The 27,718-nt window shown below is 50.5% G+C and overlaps 1 protein-coding gene across 5 annotated transcripts; it reads right to left on the bottom strand.

Moving 5' to 3' along the window:
- Window positions 1-26,455, bottom strand: Ldb1 (LIM domain binding 1). Of its 5 annotated transcripts, none has more exons than XM_034502557.2 (11): window positions 26,044-26,208; window positions 17,579-17,681; window positions 17,408-17,452; window positions 17,226-17,301; window positions 17,034-17,136; window positions 16,736-16,908; window positions 16,111-16,233; window positions 15,851-15,934; window positions 15,633-15,756; window positions 15,277-15,419; window positions 1-380 (listed from the first exon to the last, which is right to left on the bottom strand). In XM_034502557.2, the coding sequence occupies exons 1-11, from the start codon at window positions 26,066-26,068 to the stop codon at window positions 357-359; spliced, it is 1,023 nt and encodes a 340-aa protein (XP_034358448.1). In that variant the 5' UTR covers window positions 26,069-26,208; the 3' UTR covers window positions 1-356. The 5 variants fall into 5 exon arrangements, with proteins under 5 accessions (XP_034358448.1, XP_034358444.1, XP_034358440.1 ...); XM_034502553.2 differs by having other exon boundaries at window positions 15,271-15,419; XM_034502549.2 differs by lacking the exon at window positions 1-380 and adding an exon at window positions 12,705-14,559 and having other exon boundaries at window positions 26,044-26,455.
- Between the last annotated feature and the right edge of the window lie 1,263 nt (window positions 26,456-27,718).

The raw sequence follows: 27,718 nt of genomic DNA on the forward strand, positions 1-27,718 counted from the left end.
TTACAGATATCTTAAAAGATTACTTTTTATTTGTATTTGTGTGTGCGCATACACCACATGTATGCAAATATCCTCTCAGAGATGGGAAGAGCATTTGAGATTCCCTGGAACTGAAGTTAGAATCGATCGTGAGCCACTAGACATGGACACTAGAAACCCAACTCAGGTTCTCTGGAAGAGCAGCAACAATCTTAGCCACTGAGTTGTCTCCTCTTTGCAGCCCTAGCTGGCCATGTAGTCCTGGAGGACACTGGACTCCAGTCTCTGCAGGCAGGAGCCACCATACAGGGTTTCAGCATCTTCTTAGGCACTGGCTCCTCCTGGTGGGCATCTCTTGTCACTGCCAGCTTCACCCATCAAATGTTCACAAGCTGAGCTTCCTAGATGCCAAGAGAAAAGAAAGGATTCTACTTCCTGAGTTTTCTCCTGACAAGAGGAAAGAGTCCCAGAATTGAATGGGGAGGAAACTGACCCTGAGCCACCAGCAGGAAGTAGAATCCTGACAAGAGGGAAGATTTTTTACCATCGAAAATAGTTTACGTTTGGAATTCTGGGGAGTCTGAAGAGAATATACAAATTCTAGAGCCCCAAGAGACTAATGCGTTGCTGGATTGCTGGTTGGAGATATCCTGACTACCAAGATCAAACTGCCCCAAGGATCTGAACACCCCTAAACCTGTCATAGGTAGGGTCCTGGAATTGAATGGGGAAGAAAGGGAACCTGAGCCACCAGAATTCTCCTCGGATTGAAAGAGGAAGCGAGTCACCCACCGCTGTTTCCTAAGAGGAAAAGGTCATATTGTGTATGAATTTAAAATGCAAGAATGTCAGGCTTTATTTCTAAAACGAATATAGTCTCATTTTTACACTCGAAGTGTGAAATAGAGGTGGACATGCTTCTAATAAAGAAAACCAACCAACCAACAACAACCATAACAAACCTTAGAGGTGGAAACACCATGATAGCAATCCCAGAACTTTGGAGGTAGAGGCAGGAGAATCAGGATTTCAAAGTTGCCCTCAGTTACATAGCAAGTTCAAGGTCAGCCTGGGCTATATGAGACCTTATCTCAAAAAAAAAATGTATGAGAAAAAGCCACCTCATCTTGGAGTTCCTGGAGAGCTGGAGCTGTTACACAGCTGTTTCAGAACATCAATCAATCAATCAATCAATCAATAATAAAAGTAGGTGTGATTTTTCTATGCCAAAATTCAGGGACTCTCCAAGAGTGGGGTTCACCATCAAACTGAAACGTACATGGTGGGGAGTTTGGTGTGATTCCACCACCAAAAAATAAAAAAAAAATTAAAAGGTCACCAGCAGCCCTCGTATAGATAGAGTTTGTGACTTTCATACCATAAAAACTTTCCATACAAACTTTCAGAATGTGGTCTTATTTAAAAGTAAGTTCCTTGAAGAGGTGATTAAGGATCTCAAGGGGAGATTATCCTGGATTAAGATGAGCCCTAAATCCAATAATAGCCCTTATAAACCTGAAGAGGAGAATCTGCAAAGCAGGCTGTGCTGACACAGGCTAGCGACTGATGGGCCAAACCCCAGCACTTGGGAGGCCGAGGGAAGAAGGTTGAGAGTTCGAGGCCACCTTAGATTAAATTATGGGTTATATATGAGTATATCCTGGGCTACAGTGTGAGCTCCTGTCTTAAAATACAAGGGGCTGGAGAGACAGTTCAGTACCTAAAAGCAATGGCTGTTCTTCCAGAGGCACTAAGTTCAATTCCCAGCACCCAGAGAGTGGCTCACAACTACCTACAATGGAATCCATGCCCTCTTCTGTCATGCAGGCACACGTGCAAATAAAGCACTCATATACATAAATAAATAAATAAATATTTTTTAAAGAAAAGTTTAAAAATAAACAAACAAACAAAAAAACTGGGGACCTATGAGCTGCATCTGTGGGTAAAGTTAAATGCTTTCTAAGAACCCACGTGGTGAACGGAGAGAACTGACTTCCCAAAGTTGCTCTCTTATTTCTATATACACACCACAGCAGATGCTCGCACACCATCCATCACACAGAATAAATGGAAATGCAATTTAACAGGCAAAATCAAAGTACAACACAAGGCCCACCAAAGGTTGCTGGTTGGCACTAGAAACTAAGAGAGCGTCGAGCGATGGATGGATTCTCCCTGGATGCCTGCATAAGAAGCTGGCCTTGTTGACAGCTTGTTTTGGACTTCCAGTCTTCAGAACTGTGAGCGAGTGATGGGGATGTAGTTGAGTGACAGGGCACTTGCCTAGCATGCTCGGGGCCTCTGATTCAGTCCCTAGCAATGCAGAAATATGAGGAATAAACTCCTGTAATATGTCACCAAACTCCTGATAGTTTGTTATGTCAGCTCTAGTAAACTAAAGTGCTGCACAAGAGTGACCAGTCCTCCTTGGTTGACTCTCCTTCATCTTGGGTGGAGGCTATCTTCTCAGACCACATTTACAATAAAGAGCGGAGACTCTCATGAGATCCCTTACCAGACTTAGGCTTAACTTGAACTTCCAGACAGAGTTCCTGTGCTTGCCCAGGGTCTAGATAGTGCTGCCCAGGAGCTAAAGCTCTGGGTTCAATTAATCCCTCACAGGGCAAGGTCTCCGTGCTCTGAAGAACCTTCTTCAAAGCTTGTAGAAACTTAATGTGGAGATGTACACCTTTAATATCAGCATTGGGAGGCAGAGGCAGGCAGATCTCTCCGAATTCCACACCAGCCTGGTCTACATAGTGCGTGTCAGTGTAGCCAGAGCCACACAGAGAAACCCTGTCTCAAAAACAAACAAAGATCTCATCAAGCCCCATTCCATCCCTTCTTTTTTTTATCAGAAAGGTCTCACATATCCAACTCTCTATGTTCCTAAGGGTGACTTTTAATTTATTTACTTGTTTTAAATTTTATTTTTATTTTTTTGTGTACAAGTGTTTTGCATGAATATGTGTCTGTGCACTATTTGCATGCCTGGCATTCTGGGAGACCAGAAGGCATTGGAGCCTCTGGAATGAAAGTTACTGTCATCTATTACATGGAGTGCTTTGGATTATGGAGTTATGGATGGTTGTGAGCCACCATGTGGGTGCTAAGACCTGAACCACCTTCCTCTGCAAGAGCAACAAATGCTCTTAACCACTGAGCCATTTCCCAGCCCTCCCCCCCACCCCCGGCTTCCTCTCTCTCACCCTCTCCCCCCCTCCACACCTTCTCCCATTACACCCCCCCCCCTTGTACCTTGGCTTCCAATGCCCTTCCTCTACCTCCTGAGTGCTGGATTTACATGGACATGCCAGAACACCTAGTTTTACTTAATGCTGGGGATGAAACCGAGGGCTTCATTCACTCCAGGCAGGTATGTGGAGCTACATCTCTAGTTCTCCAAGCTATTGAAAAAAGTCCACCTCAGAACAAGGGCATTTCTCTAGGCTTTGAACCCAGCTTGTATTGCGTTTTAAATTGCCAGGGGTTTTCCTGGGAATCACTGGATATTTGTGCTATTGTCTGATGCTAGAGCTTGAACCTAGGACCTTATATATCCTGGTAACGGGCTCTACTGGGCTACATCCCTAGCCCCAGAGCTCGTAAGAATTTAATCTTGCCTTCACTACCTATTGGTTGTGTAACCCTGGATGTGTCTCCCGACCCTCGCCTGGGCAATAGTAACTACCTTCCAAAGATGCTTTGGAGGTTGAAGAGAGAATCAGTATGGTGGATATTACTTGAAAACTAAGTTTTTGGGGAGGAGGTTCTCACTATGTAGCTCTGGCTGACCTGAAACTCATCACACAGACCAGGCTGGTCTCAACCTCACAGACATTCACCCACCTCTGCCTCCCAAGTTCTGGGATTAGAGATGTGTGCTACCATGTCCAGGCTACAACCTGTAAGTTCTTTTTGTTGTTATCTTGAGACAGGATCTAACTTTAGCCTGAACAGGCCTGGAACTCACAACAATGCTCCTGTCTCAGACTCCCACTTGCTGGGATTACACATTAGAGTCATTCAACATGGCTTAAATTCTTTACATTATATTTAAGGAACACTAATAATCATAAATGTTAGAGATCTTGGGACTAGAGAGATGAACCAAGAGTTAAGAGCAAGTATTGTGCCAGGCAGGGCAGTGGTAGCGTATACCTTTAATCCCAGCACTTGGGAGGCAGAGGCAGGTGGATTTCTGAGTTCGAGGCCAGCCTGGTCTACAGAGTGAGTTCCAGGACAGCCAGGGCTACACAGAGAAACCCTGTCTCGAAAAACCAAAAAAAAAAAAAAAAAAAAGAAAGAAAGAAAGAAAGAAAAAGAAAAGAAAAACCAGAGGCAGAGAGAGAGAGAGAGAGAGAGAGAGAGAGAGAGAGATTGCAATTAAGTTCAGCTCTATTTACTATGTGTACCTCCTACCCAAGTAGCTATTCCAAATAGAAGGTAGTGATGACAGATTCATTTTGCTGCCCATGCTCTGGATTGTTCAGCCCAGCCCTTCCCCAAACCATCAAAGATGGAGCCAATCTTATTCCCTCCCTCCCTGGTTTTTATTTTTATTTTATTTATTTATTTTTTTGGCTGGGGGTCGGGCAGGGTTGCTGAGACGAAGTCTCTAATAGCCCAGGCTGGTCTTAGATTCGTTACGTAGCTGAAGATAACCTTGAACTTCTAATATATCTATCTTTCTCTTCTTGTATATGGTTGTGTGTGTGTGTGTGTAAGACAGAGTACCACACTGGGTATCTACTGTATTGTTTTCCACCTTATTTTATATATATTTACATTTTTTGACATTTATTATTTGGGTGTGTGTTTGGGTGTATGAATGCAGTGTCCCTTGAATTGACACCAGGGATATAATGTAAGAGTTGGTTTTCACCTTCAGTTATATGGGTTCCAAGTGGGGTGTCAGGCTTGGCCCACCAGGCACCTTACCTGGCCACCCCCTTTTTTTTTTTTTTTTTTGAAAGTTTTTCTCACTGAACCAGGAGCTGACTGATCCAACGGGTTGGTCATCTCGGCCCCAGGGTTTTTGTGTCAGCCAAAGGAATTTGATTTGAACTCAGGCTCTTGTACTTGCAAAGAACCCCTTCGCATATGAACCACTGATGTTTTGTTTTAGGTGTTTGTTTGTTTTTCAAGACAGGGTTTCTCACTGGGTGGTGGTGGCGCATGCCTTTAATCCCAGCACTTGGGAGGCAGAGGCAGGTGGGTTTCTGAGTTCGAGGCCAGCCTGGTCTACAGAGTGAGTTCCAGGACAGCCAGGGCTACACAGAGAAACTCTGTCTTTTTTTTTTTTTTTTTTTTTTTTTTTTTTTTTTTTGGTTTTTCGAGACAGGGTTTCTCTGTGTAGCCCTGGCTGTCCTGGAACTCACTCTGTAGACCAGACTGGCCTCAAACTCACTGAGATCTGCCTGCCTCTGTCTCCTGAGTGCTGGGATCAAAGATGTGCACCACTAAGTGAGCCTGGCCTCTGTTTAGGTTTTTTTTTAAAAGATTCATCTATTGTTATTTCATGTGTATGGATGGATGCCTGCATGTATATATGTGCAACCACACAAATCCTGGTGTCCTTGAAGAGCGGAACAGGGCACTGGATCCCCTAGAACTGGAGTCTCAGGGGGTTGTGATAGCAGCTGCTCCTAAGTTAAGTCTCCCCAGCCCCAAAGCCTAATCTTTCTGCCTCTACCTCCTAAGTGCTAGGATTACAGCCTCATGCCAAACTCCTGGGTCTTTGCGGTTTTGTTTGTTTGGGAGTTTTGTCTTTTGAGTCATGATCTTACTCTGTAGCCTCTGCTGGCCTGGAGCTTGCTATGGAGACCAAACTAGTCTCATGCCGGGACTAACTGACAGCATCTCTATGCTCTGCACAGTTGGTGGTGGTGGTGTTTTTTGTTTGTTTGTTTGTTTTTGTTTTGGGTTTTTTTGAGTATTTTGTTTTGTTTCCTTTTGTTTGAGACAGGGTTTCTCTGTATATCCCTGGCTGTACCAGAACTTGCTAGGTAGACCAGACTTACCTCAAACTCAAAAATCAGCCTGCCTCTGCCTCCCAAGTGCTGGGATTAAACGCGTGTGCCACCACTGCCCGACTGCTCTTTGGTTTTTTGAAACAGTCCTTTTGCTCTATATTCCAAACTGGCCTTGAATTTGTGGGTAATTCTCCTGCTTCAGTCTCCCAATGGCTTCCAGACCTGTATTTTTTAAGTACTTCGTTTTTAATCATGGGTATGTATGTGCCACATGTGTATCCCAGAGCTAGCATTAGAATAAGTTGTGAGCGGCCTGATGTGGGTGCAGGGAATTGATCTTGGGTCCTTCTGGAATACACACTCTTGACCACTGAGCTATCTCTCTGGCCCTGGACTACTGATTCTTAATCCAGCTCAGGCAAGGATCCCAGCATGAGTGTTTGATGTCCATGCAGAACAATCCACATGTTAATCATAAAGTCTGGAGAAAATAAGATGACTATACACTGACAGAGTGCCCCACCCTCCTCACCCTGCACAGGCTGCCTACCTCACTCAACAGGTTGGGCTGGATTTTTCTGGCGGGCACCTATCCATACAGAATATAGCAAGAGTATGGGAAAGTTTGGGAAGGTTTCCTGACCAGGAATGACTCCTTCAAAGCAGGGACAGAAAAGAGACAGCATAAGCTAGTCAGGACACCCAGAATCTGGGGGTCCTCTCTGGGTGGACCCTGGTGCTCTGGGATTCTAGGGCAGATTGGGGTCAAGGCCCAGAAAGTTCTAGATGAAGAAAAATGAAACCATGCTGGCTCCACATGTGCACTGTACCATATGGGCACCTCCCCTACCCCAACCTAACTAAATAAACAATGTTTTAACTTTTTTTTTGTTTTGTTTTGTTTTTTGAGACAGGGTTTCTCTGTGTATTCCTGGCTGTCCTGGAACTCACTCTGTAGACCAGGCTGGCCTCAAACTCAGAAATCTGCTTGCCTCTGCCACCCAAGTGCTGGGATCAAGGCGTGCGCCACCACTGCCTGGCACTTTTTTTTTTTTTTTTTTTTTAAGATTTATTTATTCCATGTATGTGAGTACACTGTTGCTGTCTTCAGAAGAGGGCATCAGATCCCATTACAGATGGTTGTGAACCACCATGTGGTTGCTGGGAATTGAACTCTGGACCTCTGGAAGAGCAGACGGTGCTCTTAACCACTGAGCCATCTCTCCAGCCCATAAACAATGTTTTAAAGCACACAAAATTAAACATGCTCTTCCCGTTAAACCACGGGAAGGATATGGTTGCATACAGCTGATTGTATGTTGTGGGGGGGGAGAGGGAATATGTTTGGAGGCTAGAGGTGAATATTGAGTGTGTATGTGTCTATTTAGAGGCTAGAGGTGGCCACTAAGTGAGTGTTTGTGTGCACGTGTCTGTCTGTCTGTTAAGAGTGTGTGTTCGGAGGCCAGGTGGACACTGATTGTCCTGCTCTATCATTCTTGGCCTTATTCCCTTTAAGACCTGGATCTAGGCGGGCAGTCAGCAAACTTGTGATCCTCCTGCCTCTAAACCCCCTCGGTGCTGGTGAAGCACAGGAGCACTCAGTCATGCAGGCCTTTCTGTAGGCACTGGGATAGGAGCAAGGGGTCTTCTTCACGGAGCCTTTCTCCCTGGCCCCATTTCCTACTGGCTGCAAATCTCCCAGCCCTTGGGAAGGTAAGCTGGGGGATAGGGGAGGAAACTCAGAGTCACATCGGGCTGGGGGACAGAGTATCATTAAGGGAGAGACCAAGGTGGGAGCCAGGTGGAGCCAGGAAAGTTAGGGAACTGGTGGAGTAAGTCACAGATGACTCGTTAAAGTGGGAGGAGGGTGGGGACTGAGGAAGGAAGAAGAGATGTGGTCAGGTGTTGGTCTAGAGAAGTTCTTAGTAATGAAATATACAACTCCCAGTGTGGGTCACGGCTGCATTCCTGCACTCAGGAAATTGAGGAGGGAGAGTAGTGAGTTTGAGACCAGGCTGAACCACAAAGTTTGTTCCAGGCCAGTCTCAGCTACAGGTCCTATTTGCAAAAAGAATGAAAAAGGAAAAAGACTGTTTAGGAGCAGTGTGAAGGAGTCTCAGCGTAGAGAGGGATCTCCTGAGCAGCCCCGAGCCACCAGAGATGAGGAGTGGACAGTCAGGGGAAAGGGACATATAAAGGGCTGTTACAGCTCGCAGAAAGTAGGCAGTGGATGGTGCCTGAACGGAGCCGAGGGAATAGTCTCACAAGGTGACACTTTGAACAAGCACACCACCAGGGAGAGTCCCGGACACGCACCAGGCATGTGGCCAGTCGTGAGGGCTACTGTTTATTGTCAGCTGCACGGAAGTTATAATCACCTAGGAGACAGGCCTCTGGCATACCTGTTGGGGGTTGTCTTGGTGGCACTGAGGTGGGAAGACCCAGCCACTGTAGACAAAGACATTGCCTGGCTGGAATCCTGGACTGTGTAAGCGGAGAAAAGAACAAACACACATTGCTGTTCCATGCTGGCTACAACATGACCAGCTACCTGGAGTTCCAACCTCCGACTTCCCCTAGATGGGGACTATAGCCTTGAATTATTAGAGCTGAAATAAATCCTCTCTCCCTTAGTTGCTTTTGTCAGTATTCTGTCACAGGAATCAAACAAGTATCTAAGCCACCAGCCACAAATTTCAAGAGGGTGGTGATGGGATTCAGCTATTTTTCAAGTAAGTCCTCATGCCATTAAAGTGCTTGCCATGTGAGCATTCGGACCTTAGTTTGGATCCTAAGTACCCACATACAAAGCAGGGTGGCGCTGTGAGGGTGGAGCCTCAGGCTAGGGAGGCAAAAGCAAATGGATCCCTGGAATTCACTGGACTGTCAGCCTGGCCACATTAGCGAAGCTCAGAGTCAGTGAGGGTGGGCCCCAAGTTTAGTCCTCAGTTCCAGGAGAGAGGGGAGAGGGGAGAGGGGGGAGAGGGGGGGAGAGAGAGGGGAGAGAGAGGGGAGAGAGGGGGGAGAGAGAGTGGGGAGAGAGAGGGGAGAGAGGAGAGAGGAGAGAGGAGAGAGGGGGGAGAGGGGAGAGGGGAGAGGGGAGAGGGGAGAGAGGGGAGAGAGGAGGGGAGAGAGGAGGGGAGAGAGGAGGGGAGAGAGGAGGGGAGAGAGGAGGGGAGAGAGGAGGGGAGAGAGGGGAGAGAGGGAGAGAGAGAGAGAGAGAGAGAGAGAGAGAGAGAGAGAGAGAGAGAGAACAAACACAGGCTGTGGGTGTTGTGGCACAAGCCTTTAATTCCAGCACTTGAGCACTTGGGTGGCAGAGAGGCAGGTGGATCTCTGTAAGTTCAAAGCCAGCCAGATTGAGTTCCAAGACAGCCAGGAAAAACCATGTCTCAAACAAACAAACAAACAAACAAACAAACAAGGGGGGCTGGAGAGAGCGCTCAGTGGTTAAGAGCACTAGCGTCTCTTCTAGTTATCCTGAGTTCAATTCTCAGCAACCACATGATGGCTCACAACCATCTGTGATAGGATCCGATGCCCTCTTCTGGTGTGTCTGAAGACAGCTACAGTGTACTCATATACATAAAATAAATAAAACAAAGAAACAAACAAACAATAACAAAGACAAAGCAAAACACGTGAAAAAAAAAGTAGACAATTGAGAAACAGACCAGATGTCAACATTTGGCCTCCAAATACATATACATATGTACTACACACACAGATGCAGACACACAAGTACATACATACACCACACAAACCCAACAGCTAAATAAGTGAGCAGGCATAGTGGTGCATGCCTATACTTATACTACTTGGAAACCAGAGGCAGGAGGATCACCACCAGTTCAAGTCCAGCCTGGTCTATACATTAAGTTCTATGCCAGCCAGGGCTATACAGTGAGACCCTATCTAAGAAAAACAGGGCAGTGGGGTGTAGCTCAGTGCTTGCTTAGCATGCAGAAAACTCCACCTTCAGTCCACAGCCTGGCATAAGTGGGATCTGTACGCACTCATTTGTTATCGCAGCATCTGGCTGGTAAAGGCAAGGGGATCAAAGTTCAAGATTAACATCAATTACATAATTTCAGGCCATACTAGGATGTGTGAGACCATCTCCAAATAGGTAAGAGTCCTGGAAGTGTGATATCACCTTCTATTCTCACTGTTGATACTTGCCAGGCTACATGGTATCAGGCTGGGTAGAGAAGCCCTTGAGATGGACATCTGGGGAAGACATGCCACACAGGTAAGTCAGTAGATAACTGTAATATCCCGAGCTCTTACATCAGGGCTGGCAAAGACAAAGGTGACATCTTTGAAACCTGGCCTATAACTACAGGAGTGATGACTCAAAACTCCCTTTGTTTTTTTGAGACAGAGAATTCAGTCCAATCAGCACCCTGAGTGCTGTCCAAAGCCCCACCTTGGGTTGTCTTCCCTTCAGCCTGACCCAGAACACCAGCAGCACCTCTGAGCCCATCTGCTAACGTCCCCTGCTTCTCCTAGCTATAGCTTCTGACCCCTCACTTTCTACCAATTTTCAAGGTAAATCTGGACTTGGTCAAAGAGAGCTATAGATAGAAGGGCTGGGAAGGCCAGCTTCTTGTTTAGGGAAAGGGGCTTGTGATCAGACTGAAGGGTGCAGGCTGACTACAGTTTTCCTCTTTTAAACATTTATTTTATGTATGTGGCCTGCATTCCTTACGTGCACTGCATACATATGCCTGATGCTCTTGGAGCCAGAAGAGGGCATCAGAACTTTGGAACAGGACTTCAATAGGGGTTTCGAGGAGCCACGGAGGTGCCAGGAACTAACTCTGAACATCTTCAGAACAGAAAATGTTTCAAACTGCCAAGCCACCTCTCCTGCCTTCCCATTGAAAAGAAGTTGGAAGTGAAGCCAGCTTAAGGGTGCTGTAGGTTGTATAAGGCTAGGAGGGGTCTGAAGAAAAGCATTAGGGTTCAGGTTAGATATATCCAGGCCAGAGACTATAGGAGAGGAACTGAGGACAGAGTAAGGGGCAGAGGTTGGGGTTGCAGCTGGAACAGACAAGTTCTTCAGCAGCATACTGGAGCCTGGGACTGACCCACACATGTAAACTTAATAGAGGGCACGAAAAGTCTTGGACAGACTCTCCCTTCATCTCAGAAACAGGGCCTTTCCCACAGGGGCTTCTGGGGGACAGTGGGGAGGAACCAGATCTGGAGCTCCAGAGGAAACTGCTGACTAGTGTTTCCTGAGTTTAAATATCGAGTTCCCCAATATTTGGGCCCCAATGTCTCTTGGGCCCACCCTTTTCCAATAAGCAGAATAGTGCAGGGCAGGGGAGGGCCTGCACCTGACTCTCTTTCACTGATACGCAGAGTCCACACAGAGCGAGCTAATGTTCAACTCATGTCGCAAAACTAATGTCCCAGGACCCAATACTTACCTCACTGCTAAGCCACATTTTCAACACATCGTCATATACTTAGAGCAGAGCCTCCTCCATGTACCTTATGCTTTCTTTGCCTTCTCAGTACTATATAAACATGCATACACACGTCCACATACCCATTAACATACTACTTTATATGCATTTATGCACATATCTAGGACCTCCTCAGTGTCGCAGTCATATACATAAATACACTGGCATACACTCAGGTTAAAAAAAAAAGCCAAATGTACACTACACCAAACATAGACCACCTGTAGGTACTACCTAGTAATGAGAAAGCGGTGGCCAATGTCCTTGTCAGGCCAGGCCAAGATTCTGCGTGGGAACAGTACTTGGGGTCTTGAGGCCCTAGGTTGGCAATAGGACAGGTAACTGTGGAGATGGTTGGGAGTAGGTCAGCCAGACTTCTTTCCTCTGATATCTTCCTGTCAATTCAGAAGCTGAGGCAGAAACACACTCACTGTCTATCAGGTTTAACTGTTAATCCACAGAGGCCTCAGTAGGGGAATGGTCTGAGGCTTCCCCTGTCAGGACAAAGACACTGGGTAGTAGGTATAATGGATGGAGGACCCAAGATGTAACCCACAGCAGGGTCTCCATTATCTTGACAGTCTCTTCAATGGTAGGGAAGTGGGTCTTGGGAGTTAGTAGCTAAGAGATGCTATTTCTATCTCCCTATAGAATGTAGGTGGCCCCAACCAAAGTTGACAGGAGACAATTGGCTTCTCTCTTAATCCCTTAGTAGGGGCCTTGGGTGTGTGTGTGGGTGGGGGGGGGGGTAAGGCTGTTTAGACCTCATCTGAGATGAGGGGTTGGGTTGTTTTCTTTTTTAAGATTCTCCCAGAAAACATCAAATTGCCTCACAGGCTCTAACTGGCCCAAGATCCTGCAACATAATTTCCTTCCAAGGACCCCTTCCCCAGAAGGGGTCAACATCTTCATCCAGGGCTCATCTAGGAGCTTTGCTTCAGAGTGCAGGAACCTTGTAAGAGCTAGAGGTAAGGGGCAGCAGTTGGAGTGGGGGTGTCTGAGGAAAGACAGCATCTAAGGTATTGGGGTTAGGGTGAGATTCCTAGAAAGTTTGGAACCTGGGATGAAAGGCTGGACTCAGGACAGTTCCACTGAGAAATGGAAGGAGGAATAAGTTCCTGAGAAAGCCTGCCTCCACCCAACAGAGTCTGTATGTGTAGCCCTGGAAGTCACTATATAGACTAGGCTGGTTTTGAACTCAAAGATTCTCTTGCTTCTTAATGCTACCATGCCTGACAAACTTTATCAATGACTAACCAGGACACTCTCAAACCAAAAAGGCTCTTTATTGATTGGTACCATACATGACTCAAACAGCCAAAAAAAGAAAAAAATGAAAAAAAAAAAAAAAGAAAAGAAAAAAGAAAAAAAGAAAAAAAAAAGAAAAAAGAAAAAATGGAAAAAAAAAAGTAAAGAAAAATAGGGGGAAAAAACATTAGTGGGAATGGGACATCCATTTCACCTCGCCCTTTCCTTTGGCTCCTGATAGCATCCTCCCAAAAGTGGCTGGCATGGAGGACACAGGGCCCAAGGGAGCCCATAATCCAAACGGGAGACTGGGGAGAAAGGAGGCACCCACACATCCTGGGACTGCCCACAGGAAGAGGCAGCACAGTCATGAGCCATAGAACCCTGCTCTTGGCCTCTCCTCACCCTGAGCCTCCCTCCACAAGCTCCAATTATGAACTGGAGCTGAGGAGCTGCTGCTCCTTTGTCTGAGGGAACATGGAGAGGAATGTCTGCTTCAGCTTGGGGGAGGATAGAGGCCTTTTTCTCCCTAATGGGCCTAAGGTGGATAGCCTTAGTGGCTCCTTTCCCTCCACCAGAGAGGTTAGGACTGGATGTAGTTTGAAGGGTTGGGAGAGGAGAGTTCTGGAGTAGAGTGGACAATGTCCTCTCATCCTATTCCTGACACACTGAGACAAAAAACACAGCGACAAACAAAGCAGCTCCCTTCCCTCTGTGCTCCCCAAGGGAGGGAACCTCCCCACCCATCCGAAACAGCTGCTCTAGTAGAGGATTGTAAAAATACACACTGTGGAGGGTGGGGCTAGATGGACTCACAGGACCAGGAGGTCAGGCCAGAGCCCTGGAGGCTGGGGGACACAGACGACAGGGGGTTGTCAAAAAATGTGGTCACCAATGATGGATCCCATCCCCAACCAATGACATGCTGCTCTAAACTCGTCACCCCAGAGAGAGGGAAAGAGAAGAGAGATGGCGAAGAGTCTCCTCGGTCTGAAGCAGCTCAAACTGTATAAAATGGTATGCATAACCCCTGCCCAACGCTCACCCTACCTGGGCCCTAGGCCCTCCATCTGCCAGGAGGGAGGTAGCTGGATTTTCAACAGGGGAATGGGGTAACATGAGTGACTTTTTTTTTTTAATTTACATTTTTAATAATATTATTTTTTTTAAAAACTTGGAGCTGGGTAAGTGGCAAAAGGGAGGAGCCCAGAATTTTACCCTCTGTTGACAGCCGCCTAGGGGAAGGGCGTTCAACCAAGGCCCCAACAGTTAACCCCTAAGGGCTGTGGGTACAAACCCCAGGCTCAAAGGGATAAATCAGGAAGATGGGGCACCCAGAACCTGGGGTAAGAATGGGGGCAAATGCCCTGGGGAGAGGAGGGTCAGGACATTTCTCAGAGGCCCAGGGTCCACACAGGCATCCACATGAGTACCCCCTTCCCCCAAAAGGCTCTGCAGGGGCCAGGCCCAGCCCAGGGCAACTGGGGGGCAAATCTTGGCACCTGCCCCCAGCGAGTCCAGTCCCTCCCTGAAGTGGGTGGATGGAGGTTGCCCATTTCAGACGCCCAGTCTCTTCATTCTGTCTTCTGCTCCCTGGAGCTGTAAGGGGTAGGCAGGCAGAGCGCTGGGTGGCCGTGGTAAGGCCTTTACTGGGAAGCCTGTGACGTGGGATTCTCCGATTTGCTTTCTTGGCTGGATGGAGGCTTGCTGTTCCAGGGGCTGTTGGCGCCCAGTGCAGGGGAGTTGTTAAAGCTGTCCTCGTCGTCAATGCCGTTGGCCGCGTCAAACTGGGTGTTCTCCAGCCGAGTGATGAGCCTCTCGTCCTCGTCCCCGAACTCCCCGCCCATCAGGGTGGGCTCCCCCACCACCATCACATCCTGAGAGTGGCGGAGGTCCCCAAACATAATCGGGGCAGGGGCTCGCCCGACCCAGGGCAGCAGATATCCCCAAAGCCCCCACACCCTCCCTAGAAGCTCAACACCCCACCCCCTCTTCATAACCAAGTTTAAAATCCCAACTTCTGACACCCTCGGCTCCTGGACTCCTTCCCACAAAAGGACTCCAGAGCATCATAGCCTCTGGCCTCTACCCACTGGATTCTGGAAAGAAATAGCCTTTTACTCCCCTAGGTCCCTATCCATCTCCCTCAGATTTAGGGGACCCTGAAACTTCTGTCCATATTATGTAAGAGTGAGCAGATCAAAAATGAGGGAGGTGACTGTGTATGTGCACAAATGTGCATGTATTCTCCCTATGCAGCATCCAACTCTGCAGATCCTTCCATCAGTGTGAGTGTACTCTGATGGTATGTGCCTGCCACACAGAATCTGCTTGGAACGCCTTAGGTTCTCACAGCTGATTCTGACCCGTGCTCTGTGTATCTATGACTGAGCTTGTGTGATCACAACCATGCATGCATGTGCCTGGCAAAGATTCTCTCATCAGTGGAAGGAGTCAGATCATGCTGGCTCTAGAGTACACAGGGAAAACTGTCTTTGCTTCTATGCCTGCTAGTAAGCTCAGGCTCAGACAGGGGTTAGGGGTGAGCAGTGGGGCAGCCCAGAAGAGAAGAAAGCCGAGATGCTTACAGGTACCTGGCTGGAGAGAGCGAAGGTGCTGGCTGGGCTCTTCTTCTTGCTGTTGCTGTTGTTGGTGTTGCCACCCCCCGAACTCATGGTGCTACCCCCTGACATCTTCCTTTTCCTCCGTTTGCTGGGCTGCTGTCGTGCAGGCTCCGCTATGCCAGAGAGAGAGAGAGAAGACTAAGGTGGGAGAGGGCCATGGACCCTTATTCTCCATCCCCACTCCTCAGACGCCTGCCTTCACCCCTTTCTCAGCCTTGTAGTCCCAGGAGAAAGGAGCAGAGGGAATTTCATGTCAAGAAGAGATAAAAGCTACAGCTTCAGGCATCCTGTCAACAGCCTGGTGAGGGCTGGGGCAAGACACTCACCAGGAGGTGCTACCATGCGCTGCCACTTTTGGAAAAGGCAGGTCTTGAGGCAGTCTCGGGGGCTGAGGCTGTAGGTCTTGTGGCGGGACATGAGTTCCTGCATGGGCTCGAGTATCACACAGAGCTGAGGATAGACCAGAAGGAGGATTAGACTGTGACGGGAGAGACCTGGAGCTCAAGTAAGAGAGGCTGGACCACACTGGAGTCATCAGACTTACTCGGAGGTAGTTGAGAGTGGAATTGGACAACCCACACCGGGTGATGTTTTTGGAGAGCTGATCCAGCATTTGGGGGTCCTGGGCCTAGAGAAGGAGAAAGAACACTGGCATCTGGTCACCTGAGCATGTGACATAATGAGAGAAAAGGACTAAAATTAAACCCATCTCTCCTCTCTACTCTTAAGTTTAGAAAACAGCACAGCCGCTCAGCCCCACTGCTGCTAGCCTCCCCCTTATCTTAGGTCCTGGACACAACTCACGTGCATGGCCAGGATACTCCTGGGGATGAGCTCTCTGTGCTGCCGGATACTGAAGTGCCATGTCTTTATCCGCATCATGTCGTCAAACATGAACTCCAGGTACAACCGGCCTTCCACACACACCTGGGGATAGGTTTGTCACGTCCCTGCTCTCTTTCCCACATCCGCAAGAATGTGCCTGTTACAGCTCTCCCCTTGGCTCACAACTCTCTCCTTGGCTCACAACTCTCCCCCTGCATACACTTCCGCTACCTGTGTATCTGGGTGCGCAACTGTTGCAGCATGCCCCCTCCCCATATACCTGTCATACCTGGCCTTTACACACTCACATGTACTTACACACCACAGTAGGATAGCTTAACAGATCCTCGTCCTGTTCCCAAGTAGCCAGAGAAAACCCCATCTGCTACAAGCTCTATGAAGACAGGCTCTCATTCACCATATACCTCGGAGCCCAGAAAACTGACATGAATAAACCAAACAAATATCTTCTGGCCACTCTGCCTGCCCTCCCTTCTCATCTGGCCGCTTCCCATTATGTTATGCCTCCTCGGGGAAACATGTTGGGAAAGAGGAAATCAAATCCAGGTGCCCTTGGGGTTCCATATCCTGTCGGTTTGCTGACCTGGGTAAACATGGGTTTGCCATGCTGGGTCACCATGCTGCCCTGGTCACAGTCAAGGGAAACAAAGTTGCTGTGGAATGCCTCCTTGGGATGCTTAAGTACGTAATATAGCTCCGTAGCGCCCCCCTCAAAAATGCTTCGGAAGTAGCGTGGTATCAGGGTGCGGCCAATGGCTATAGAGACAGGACAAATTTTTCAGGGCAGAGGTACTTGAAAAAGGACCAAATCAAACTTCTTAACACTTGCAGACTCAAACTGCAGAGAAAGTATAACACTCTCCCCCACAGAGGTCACTCACTGTATCTCTTTGGTCCATCCTCCAGGCAGAAAGTGATGGTCAACATGGCATCATCCTCAAAGAACTCAGTCGTGAAGGCGTCCCACCAGAGATTGTCACACTCCTGAAGAACCCAGATGAGTGTGTGATAAAGCATCCCCTAGGGATGCTCACCTGGACCCCCACCCCCAATTTCTATTCCCTCTGCCGTACCTCTGTCCAGTTCTGTAGCCGTTTGTTAAGCTCAAATATTCTGTAGTCAGTTTGGTTACCATACGGTGTGTGCCTCCTGGGGAGGGAAGGGTCAGAGGTCAGTGGCACAGCCATCCTATTGGCCCCCTTCTGCTTAGATTCATGTAAAGGAAAAGCTTCCTCACTGGCTGCACTCCACTTACCCTATCCCAGGCTCCAGGTATGTAGGTGGGTACATGGGAGTTGGGCTGTGTAAGGGAAGAGATTATGAGAGTCACAGTGGAAGAGAAATTACTGGAGAAGGGGAGGCCACTTCTGTCCCTTTCCAGGTGGTTTACCATCTAAGGAGGATTAGGAGGAAGGAAAGAACTCACCCCACATCCCGATCCAGCATGGTGCCGGGATGGAAGGGAGGGAAGGCGTTGCCGTTCGGGGGCTCCTTCGGCGAGTACAGCTTGAATGACTTTGAGGAACAACCTAGTAGAGAGAATCCCACAGTTCCCTGAGCTTCTTGGGAGCTTCCCTAGACCATATAGAAAAGGGCTGGTCTGCTGGAGTCTCTGTCCTGGTTACCAGACAGTGGTAAACCAGAAGAGGGGGCTACTCCAAGGATCACCTCTCACCCCTTTCAAAATCTTATTAATTAAGCTCCCATCTTATTAATTAAGAAACTGCGAGTGGGGCTGGAGAGCTGGCCCAGGAGTAAGGTGTGAACCGGTCACTCTATCTGAGGACCTCAGTTTGGTCCCCAGCCTACCAGGTTACTCACAACCTCCTGTCACCCCAGCTCCCAGGGACATGACAGCTTCTTCTGGCCTCTGCGGGCACTTGCACTTGTTTTCACTTACTCCAATACCCCTCTCCCCCATAATCGAAAATAAAGCAAAACTTTAAAGAAAGGAAGGAAGGAGGGAACGAGCCAGCTGGGAGTATTCAGCCCTCCTTCCAGTTCACACTCGAGAGCCTGAACCATACGTAGCAAGGATGAACGGAAGCAAGGAAGAAGAAATACCACCACACAGAAAAAAGATCGACGGAACATTACAATCCTGACGAACCTCCTTTTCATCTGCAGAGCTTTATCCAATCCTCATAATTTGATGAGGCAGCAGGGACTGACAATAATATTCCCGTTTTTTAAGATACGGCAACTGAGGGTTCCAAAGGGACTTGCCAAAGACATACCATTAGTAACCAGCCAAGCTAGGACCTAAGCCTAGATATTCTAGTTCCCATTTCCTAACCTCTGATCCCCTTTTGTTGTGTGTTCTAGTGACTAAGGTGGGGGCAGAGGGATTTAGGGAATTCTCTGTTCTTCCTCTACCCTGCAGGGTCTTGGGAGGGCAAGGGATAGAAAGATAAGGGGGGCTGCTGTGCCTGTTGGGTGCGGCCCACCAGATAAACAGTTGGGCTTTTGGCCTCCCCACCAACAGCCACTCCCTTATCAGCCCAGCCCCCATACCCACACCTATAATGGGTAGAGTATTGTTTCCAGGCCAGAAACTCAAAGTCTAACGCTTTTTCTTTTGAGACCTGAGGTGGGAAGGAAGTAGCTGGGCCTCTACTTAGATAGCATTCTACTTACAAAGGGAACACAGAAAGAAACCTGGGAAAGAACCTATATTCCAGGAGCTCAGTCTAGGAAGCAAACACTAACTAGAAAGAGGTCTCTCTGATATACAGGGGTATGTGCAAGGGTGCCCCTCCTCCACTCTGTGAAGCAGCATATATACTTCCTGGCATACTAGTTTCTGACTGCCACAGTTAAATTCATACTTGGATAGGAGCCAGTTACCCAGGCAACCTTATTCTTCCCCTCCCCACCAGAAAAGAGGGGAAACTGAGGCATGGCCTCGAAGGTTCTGGCCCTTTTCACTTCTGCAGTCCCTAAAACTTGACAGTACTTTGAGGGCTACCTGTACTGGCCGCATCTGAGCCCTGCCCCAATTTAAACAGAAGATCTATTTTCCTCCTGGGGGGTGGGGGGGAGAGACAAAGGAAGACCCTGTGCCAACATGTGCCATTTAATTTTCTCTCCAGGGGCCCCATATTACAATGTGGGGGGGGGGGGTCGTCCCAGAGGGGCCCAGACTATAGAGACAGACTACAGAGACAGAGCTTGTGTGTGCCTGCACACGTGTGTGCCTCATCCTGCCTAGCAGGCTTCCACCTTCGGCTCGCCCCAACACGCCTACCCAGGGCTGGAACCCAGCAGCCCCGGGCAGTAGCAGGGTGTCCACAAAAAGCCCTCCTCTTATGCTGGAGCTCTCCCAGGGCCAGGTCCCCACACTCTTAAGCACTTCCCATACTGTTCTCACAGGATGGTCCTGGACTGGACCCCTGTTTCAGGAAAATCACAGTCTCTACTCAGTACCCGAGACTCTTCACTCAACCGAAGTTGGAACTTCCGTAAACCACGGAGAGCCAAGCCTAGGTAATGAACCCAAGAGTCTGCTTCCTCGGTCTGCCCTCATCTCTTCTTGTCCTAACATCCTCTGCCCTGAATCTGGACCTCCTGAAGAAATGTATTGGCTCAAGAACTTGAAGAGACAGAAAACAAGACAGCAGAATTCCTCGTGGGCATTGTCGGGGGCTATAGGTTAAAAGTTCTGGGGAGCTAGAACCCAAACTCTGGACCCTCTATTTACTCCTAAACTAAATGGACACAAACTCAGCATCTCTCCGAAAGCCATAGTAACTCTCAGTAGCTCCAGCCCAAGGGGGCTGGGAGTGAGAAAGGGGGAGGGACATCACCCTGACCATCTGTCCCTGTTGCTGCCTGTCCACAGTAGGAGGAATACAGGGACCAAAGTGGGGGTAGGAGTGCCCTAGGGTCGACACCTGCCCCTCAACAATCTGGAAGCCTTTAGGAAGGGGTTGAAAAGTTTGCTCAGGTTGGAAGCAGCATCCCGGGGCTCAGAAGGTACCTCCAGTTGGGCATTTCCATGGTAACCAGACTGACCTGAAGGCAGGTCCCCTCCCTTTGGGGACTGACCATAGATAGGTCAGCATGTTTGTAGCCCACACGCTAAAAGCTGAGGCACTTCTCCCCCTGCCAACATAGCAGGCCTGGGCTAGACAGAGGGCCTTTTGCCCACCCCAACAAGCTTTTAAGGTGTCCAGACTTACCTGGGAGAACTGAGGGGGTCAAGGGAGGTGCGGGGAGCGCCTGTAAGTCCTCAGGGACCCCGGCGAGGGTGAGGACTAAGGTGGAGCCAACTTCAGCAGCTCATGTCCCGAGTGGGACAGGCCGGTCTGGCTGGGAGCTCCACTCCGCAGGCCGCACAAAGACTCGCATGCACAGCCTCCGCCCGCCCCGCGGGGTCCACAGCCCGGGGGGAAAGTTACAATGACCACTAGGCCGGGGGCTGGGGGCCAGGGGGCCGGCCTGGGGGGCGAGGGGCCGCGGGGAGTCCGGAGCCTTCTTTGTTTGCAAGGTTTCCCTCAACAATGGCTGCTCGGCTCTTTCCTCTCTCCTCCTCCTCCTCGGCTCTGCCCGCCGCCGCCTCTCGCTGCCTCTACCTCCGAGCAGCCCGCCCGCCCTCCCTAGGCCACCGGGCCCCTCTGCAGGGGAGGCGGGAGAGGCAGGGCCCGGCACTCACACTCACTCACACTGGCACACTCAGACACACGCAGCGCCCGCCTGCTCCTTCCTTTCTCCCTTTCTCTCCCTCCCTCCCTCCCCGCTCGCTCTCCGAGCCTCTCTCCGAAGGAGGCCCCAGGGCGGGAGGAGGGTGGAGCTGCCCCGCCGGCCCCGCCCCCTCCCCGCGAGCGAGGAGGAAGAGCGGAGGGAGGGAGGGAGGGAGGGAGCGAGGAGGGACTGCTGAGAAAAACAAAAGAGATTGAGACCGGGGGACTGGGGACTGAAGGTCTCAGGCTGGGGAGACCTGGACCAAGAGGAGGCCGGGGGAGACCAGCAGCGAAACGTACCCTCCAGAGCCACATGCAGGGGTGAAGGGAGGTGCTGGCCTTTGCAGACTCCTAATATCTTAACCCAGTCAGCCAAACCTCCCACAGATCTATCTCTCAGGTTAAAGGCCGGCCCGAGCTGCCACTCTGGGGTCCTCTGGAGAAATCCAAGAGTAGCTAGGTGGCAAGCTTGGAGGTTTACTTTTGACCACATTTTGAGTTCAGCTTGTAAATACTAAGAAAAAGGCCTGGACACTCACTCCAGGCCTCCCTGACCCAAACCCAACCAAGTCCCAAGGCCTGGATTAGATCCCCCTTTATAGGGAATACCCTTCCCGGGCACCACCCCTGAAGCCACGTGGATGCTAGGGAAAAGTGCTGTCAGGGTAGGGAGGGCAAACTTGCTTATCCAATGGGCTACAGAAGGGCCCTTAAGATGGACTATAGAATCCTTCTCACTACCCCAGGTCTTAATAAACGTACTTGGTTGGTGCGATATGGCTGGCTTCAGATCTCTCTTCCTACGGGAAGAGATACTTCTGAAACTTCGGTGGAAGTCCAGGCCCTACTACTTCAGACAGGAAAAGGACATGCACAGGCACAACTTGAGGAAGGGCCCCCTACTTTTATTTTTTGCAGTTTGAGTGTGTCCCCTACTACCCTCCTTCCCCAACTATATCCACAATCAATCAATCCAAGGATCAGATTTTTCATGGCATACACACAGAAGCAAGAAAATGATACTATTGCACCTGGCTCTGTAAACATGCTCCACACATAAATTACAGTTCCCAATTCACATAAGTCAGTATCTGATACACACTCCTTAAACCCGAAATACACCCACAGCCCAGAGATGCACATGTAGACAAACACGGAGTTAGTTAAGACCCCAGCTTCCATCTACACAGGTGCTAGGACCATGCAGGTATCCTGATCTTACACACCAAAACTGTGTTATCACTTGCTGAATCTGGAACACACTGTAACACGGCTATCCTAATCAAGTATTATGAAGAGATTCTCCATACCCCATCTTCCCTGGGTATACTCTGTTCTCTATGACAGCCTGCTCATATGCTATACCTCAGCTTTCCCAAACACTGAAACCTATGCCATTTTAGTTAGAACCTGCAATAGACAGCCTACCACCAAGATATAAGACATTCCTTTTAGCTTGAAAATTTAGATTCCCAACTCTGAAATAAGAAACACTCCTCCACCAACAACAAAATAATGCCTGTCACTTGTGCCTTCAAACGTTCCAAACTAATCTGGACAGAGTGGAACACACCTGGAATTCCAGAACTTGGGAAGCTGAGGTAGGAGGATTTCAGTGGGTTTTGAGAACAGCCTGGCCTACACAGAGTCCCATGGCCAGCCTCAGCCATATGGAGACACCATTTCAAAAACAAATACATGGTTTTGGCTGTGGTGACACAAGCCTCTAATCCCAGCACTGTGAGTTCAAGGCCACCCTGGCCTAAATAACAAGTTCCAGGCCAGACAGGGCTACGGAGTGAGACCCTATCTTAAAATAAACACATACATAGAATGGAGCGTGTGAACCTGGGTAATGCCTACACTCAGAAGGTAGAGGCAGGAGGAGGAAAAAGGAGTTCAAAAACAGCCTCAGCAAAAAAAAAAACACAAATAAACTTCCCCAAGTGTGTTGGCAGCCATCACCAGAGTGCACACACAGACACACGTGGACATGTGCACAGGGGATCAAATATACAAATATCAACAGAACAAGTGAGCCAGGAGGGCCTGAGGCTGGAAACCCTTTCCTGGAGCCACACAGCCATTCCATTCCCTCCCCCTCCGGGCTTCAAATGACTGTCCACATAAGGATGGTGGAGGAGTATGTGCTTTTGCCCCCCAGCACAGACCTCAGAACCCCGCCTGTCTAGTCAGACAGGAGCCACAAGGGCCTCCCCTTTCCCCATGAGAGGAGCCCTTAAGCACCAAGATATATCAAGACTCTGACCTATCATTCAAAAGGCTCTCAGTTCCTTTTCTGTAGCAAGTCTGCTCCTGCTCTGACCCAGTTCCCCCGTGCACAGGGCAGAAGAGGTCCAGCCAAAGGCACTAAGTCTATGTCAGAAGGCCCTAAAAATTGTTTGGGGTGGGGGGGGGACAACAAAGAATGACAAAGGGGAGAGAGGCCTATGAGGACTCGTAGAGCTGGGGACTCAAAGAAAAGCAGCCCACAGTATGAGGTACCAGCACTGCCCCCTGCCCGGGCCCCTGACCCAGGCCTCCAGTGTGCCTGCCCCCCTTCCTTTGTCTGTGCCCGGCCTCCCGTTGGCCTGGCGCTCTGCCATCCTCCTCTCCTGGCTCCCAGCCGCCACCACTGCTGCCTCCTCCCCTCCCCCTACTTCTCCCTGCCTTAACCCTTCTGAGCTACATGCTGCCCTAGACAGGCCTTAGCCCCTTAGCATCCTGCCCAGGGAGACAGATGCTCCTTAGCAAAGCTTGTTCCTGTTTCTAGTCATTTAGCCCCAAGATATTCTTCACCCTAGGAGCACCAAGGGGGCTGGAGGGGTGTGTACATGTATATCTTGTGGTGTTTCTACATGTGCATTTGTGTGGCTGTGTGTGCTCTGGCTTCCCCCAGTCACATGTGTGGGGCATGTGCTGTCTCTGTCGGGCTGGGGGAGGAGGAGGAGCCCAGAGACAGCAGAGCAACAAAGGAGAGACTCAGGCAGGCAGACAGGCAGCCTGCCAGAGCGCCTAGGCCCCAGGACTGCTCAGGGTGGTGGTGGTCCTCAGGCCTAAACTGCTATATGCTGCCAGAATGCCCTTGGTCGAATGAAGCATGTGCTCTTACCCATTTGTGCAAGCCTATTCCTCCCCCTCCTTACCCCAACTCCTACCATTCTCCGCCCCCAGGCCTCTCTCTAAGCCCTTTCCCACGTGGTCTCCTCTTGAAGTCTAATGTGGATCCATTCACCAAGACATCAGTCTGTCAGACTTCTTCATAATCAAGACTCTCTAGTCAGCCTTTGGGCTCGTGTTCCCCCCCCCCCCCCCAAGCTACTAGACATACTGGGACACTAACTAGTTGCACATACTCACACCCCTGGGCATGGGTCTACCTCCTGTCTCCACATTAGCCACAAAGACTCATCCCACTAATGCATGCAGGTACTTTGCCCCAATTCCAGAACCAATCTCCTATCTTCCCCCAGCCTGACAACTTCTCCATATAAAACCCCTAAGAATAAAAATTTAAGTTTCAGCCAGGCAGTGGTAGCACACGCCTTTAGTCCCAGCACTCAGGAGGCAGAGGCAGGCAGATCTCTGAGTTCCAGCCTTACAGTCTCTGGTCTACAGAGCAAGTTCCAGGACAGCCAGGATTGTTACACAGAGAAGCCCTATCCTCGGGGGGGGGGGGGGGGGGGGGGGGGGATGGGATTCAGTTTCAGCCCACTAGCTTGTTTAAAGCCATGCCTTCCTTTGGGCTCTCAGGCATGATGCTGTAGGGGAATGACCCACCGGTAGCTAAGAGCATGAACTACCTTGTCTAGCACTGGCCAATTGCAAAAAAGAAAACACACACACAAACATACACATCAAATTGGTGGGAAGGATATGAGAGACTAGGCAGGATGCCAGATGGGCAAGCTCCCCTCTCGCCTCTTTTCCACCCTCTGCAGCAGGAGCCAGGGGTTCCCACACCCGGGTATTCCACGAGCCTCTCCTCAGGCCTGCCTATCCCTCCTCCTGGGCCCCATACCCCTAAAAAGTCAGCCTCTGCAGCCACTTGAAGTGTGGGCCCAACCCAGTACAACTTGGCCAGGGTCACATGATTTCCAAGGAAGATTCTCCACTGGCAGCTCCCCTTGGGGGAATTGTGTTTGTGTGAGTGTTGGGGGGGGGGGGGGGGAAGAGTGGGATCCTAGTTCCAAAGTATAGGCTTCTCAGAATACAGGACATATAGAGGGGCAAGCCAGGCTAGACCCAAGACACTGACCACTGACTTACTAGAGAAAGCTGCCTCCATCCTGGAAGGCAGGCCAGTTTGAGGAGACAGAGTTACAAGGAAGGAGCAGACTACATTCTGAGACTCTCTTTAAACTACCTCTCCCACCACATGGCTCAACGTTTTCCTCCTAGCACTTGTAGCCTATACCCCGACCCTACGAGAAAAATCTCAGACACTATCACACACAGGTGTTCCCTGGCACTATCCGATACCTGTCAGGGAAGGTTGTGATTTGAATTTGGGTCCTCAAGTTTTCACTTTTGGGGGGGATGTCAAGCATTGTTCCCCCAACTCAAATCTGCAAGCCACTCTTAACCTCATAGCCTACCTGGAACTGCTACATCCCCCTCCCACGAAGACAGCAGACCCAAGAGCCCAATTATCTGACACCCCCTAGGAGTGCTTTCTGTCCCTCAGGAGGGCCAACCTTCCCTGGCAACAGACAGGAAAAGTTAAGGGGGGGGGTAAGATGGGCTCCAATCAACTCCTCCCCCAAACAGCATCCTAAGAAACAGCCCGAGGGGGGGAATGTCACAAAATATGTAAGAGGCAATAAGCAGCAGGGAAGGGGGGGAAACCCAAATCAGCCAATCAGAACTCTACGATGACCTGAGGGGGGGGGTCAAAAGTCCAAAGTCACTTCTGATTGGCTAACACCCTGGAATTCTGGGAATTTCAGTCCCCCCCATTCCTCCCCAGCTAGCCTCCCCCCCTCAAAAAAAAATACAAGCCATTCTTAGCACCCCCTTTCCATGCCGCTGGGCAGCTGCGCATTTATACAGATGAGAAAACCCGCCCCCGACCGAGGCCCCGCTAACTCTATACAACCCCCGACCCCCACCATGCCTTCGACGCCCCCCAACATACAAATTATCGCCAAACCAGGGGCGAGGGGACCGACAGGGAAGGAGGGGCCAGGCGGCCTCGAGACCCACTCACCAGGACAGGCACAGCCCACTGACATCTTCACATCGCCCGCCGCTGGGGACCCAGCCGAGTCACGATGCCCGCCCCTCGCAGGGACAGGCCGGGCATGAGCCGCTGCCGCCGCCCGCGGCCCCCGATGCCCGCGCCGCCGGCCCGGCCCGGCCTCTGCCCGGTGCGGGCCGCCCCTGCCTGCAGCGAGGGGCCTGTCAGGCGCGGAGCAGACAGGAAGGAAGCCAGGCAGGAAGGCGAGCTGCCTCTGCGTGTGTACGCGCGGGTGTGCGTCCCCGGAGTGTGTGTCCGTGTGTGCGCGTGTGCGTGTGCGTGTCTGTGCGCTCCCGCCGCCCTCCTCGCCGCCGCCCTCGCGCTCGCTCCCGTTCGCGCGTCCTCTCCCTCTCGCAAGCGCCGGCTCTCCGGCCAGAGTCGGGCTGGGCCGGGCTTTATTAATATGCTAATTGTCCTGGTAGTGGGAGGGGAGAGCCGTGTCAAAGTGACCCGGGCGAGCGCGCCGCTAGCGACGACGTGCGTGCGCCGCGCGGCGAGGGGCAGGGAGCGCTCCCGGGAACTGCATGCATGTGACGCAGCTCTTAAAAAACGAGACGGAGGCAGAGACCCCGGCGAGGGCGGGCGCCTGGGAGCGGGAGGAGGCGAAGCCTCACGCTCGGCGTCCGTCCTCCGGGTGCGCGGGGTTGGGAGCGTAGCTGAGCGGGAGCGGGAGCGGGGACTGGGGGAGGCGGAGCCTGGGTGGGCAGTGAGGTGCACCCTCTCTCCACCCCCGGGAGGGATGGGGCGCTGACCCCTGCCGTGCTCTGCGCTGAGACCCTAGCGGTATTCTACAGACCCTGTGTGACGCGCTCCACCCGAAGGTGGGTGGGAAAAGGAGCACTATCCTAATTCTCAGAGCAACCCCTAGACTCATCCCTTTTCTAAATTAACCAGACCATGCCTGCTAAACCAGTCGGTTCTAGAGCTAAAAGGGTTAATTAAGTAGGAACCCCGCCCTTCCCCGCCTAAGGGCCTGAGGTCCGCATTTTGCAAGGGGACACAAGGGCTGTGGTATGACCATTAGGCTTGGGGGGGGGTGGACTACGAAGGCCATCCTTTCCTCTTGAAGGCTCTGACGCACCACTTAAGACACTTCCCTTCCCCCACTTTCTCCTTCCAGCCTTGGAGCCTTCTACCCACCCACCCCCATCCTCCGCCCCCTGGAAGCAGCTCCCTGTTGAGGGTTTTGAAGGTGGAGAACAGGAAGCCTACTTCTTCAGTGCCCCCTACCCATAAGGGACAGAGGCCACGGCGCGGGTTGCGGGTGGGGCATCCTGGACAGTCTATGTAAGAAACACTCTTCCAAAGGGAGAAACCTCCCAACCTTCAGGCAGTCCTCAAGGACTCCTCAACCCAACCCTTAGAGGAGGAGAAGAACTCTTCCATCCCTTCCCCAAAGCCCAGCCCCAGCTGCCTCATAAACAGGAAATACCTATTAGCGGGGAGGAGGGGAACTGTTTGGAGGAGGAGAGTTCCGGGGGAGGGGGTCCCCCAAGCCTTAGCTTCTGTCTCTTAAGCTTCATGGTGTATTCCGTGAGTAGATTTTGGGGACCTGGGCTGGTATCCCCAGTCTAAGGTTTCTGAACTAGACTGGGTAGATTGGCTTCCTTTTGTTGCTAAAATGGGGATTGTTTGATAAAGGTGT

The sequence above is a fragment of the Arvicanthis niloticus genome, chromosome 1, assembly GCF_011762505.2.
Source record: "Arvicanthis niloticus isolate mArvNil1 chromosome 1, mArvNil1.pat.X, whole genome shotgun sequence".
Classification (NCBI taxonomy): Eukaryota; Metazoa; Chordata; class Mammalia; order Rodentia; family Muridae; genus Arvicanthis; species Arvicanthis niloticus.

Bases quoted from the DNA above. Each gene is read 5' to 3' on its own strand.
- Ldb1 (XM_034502540.2), bottom strand. From the start codon at position 26,068: ATGTCAGTGGGCTGTGCCTGTCCTG. The intron at 17,137-17,225 runs GTACGGCAGAGG...TGGGTTCTTCAG, and splicing joins GGCTACAGAACTGGACAGAG to GAGTGTGACAATCTCTGGTG. The intron at 16,909-17,033 runs GTGAGTGACCTC...CTGTCTCTATAG, and splicing joins GGATGGACCAAAGAGATACA to CCATTGGCCGCACCCTGATA.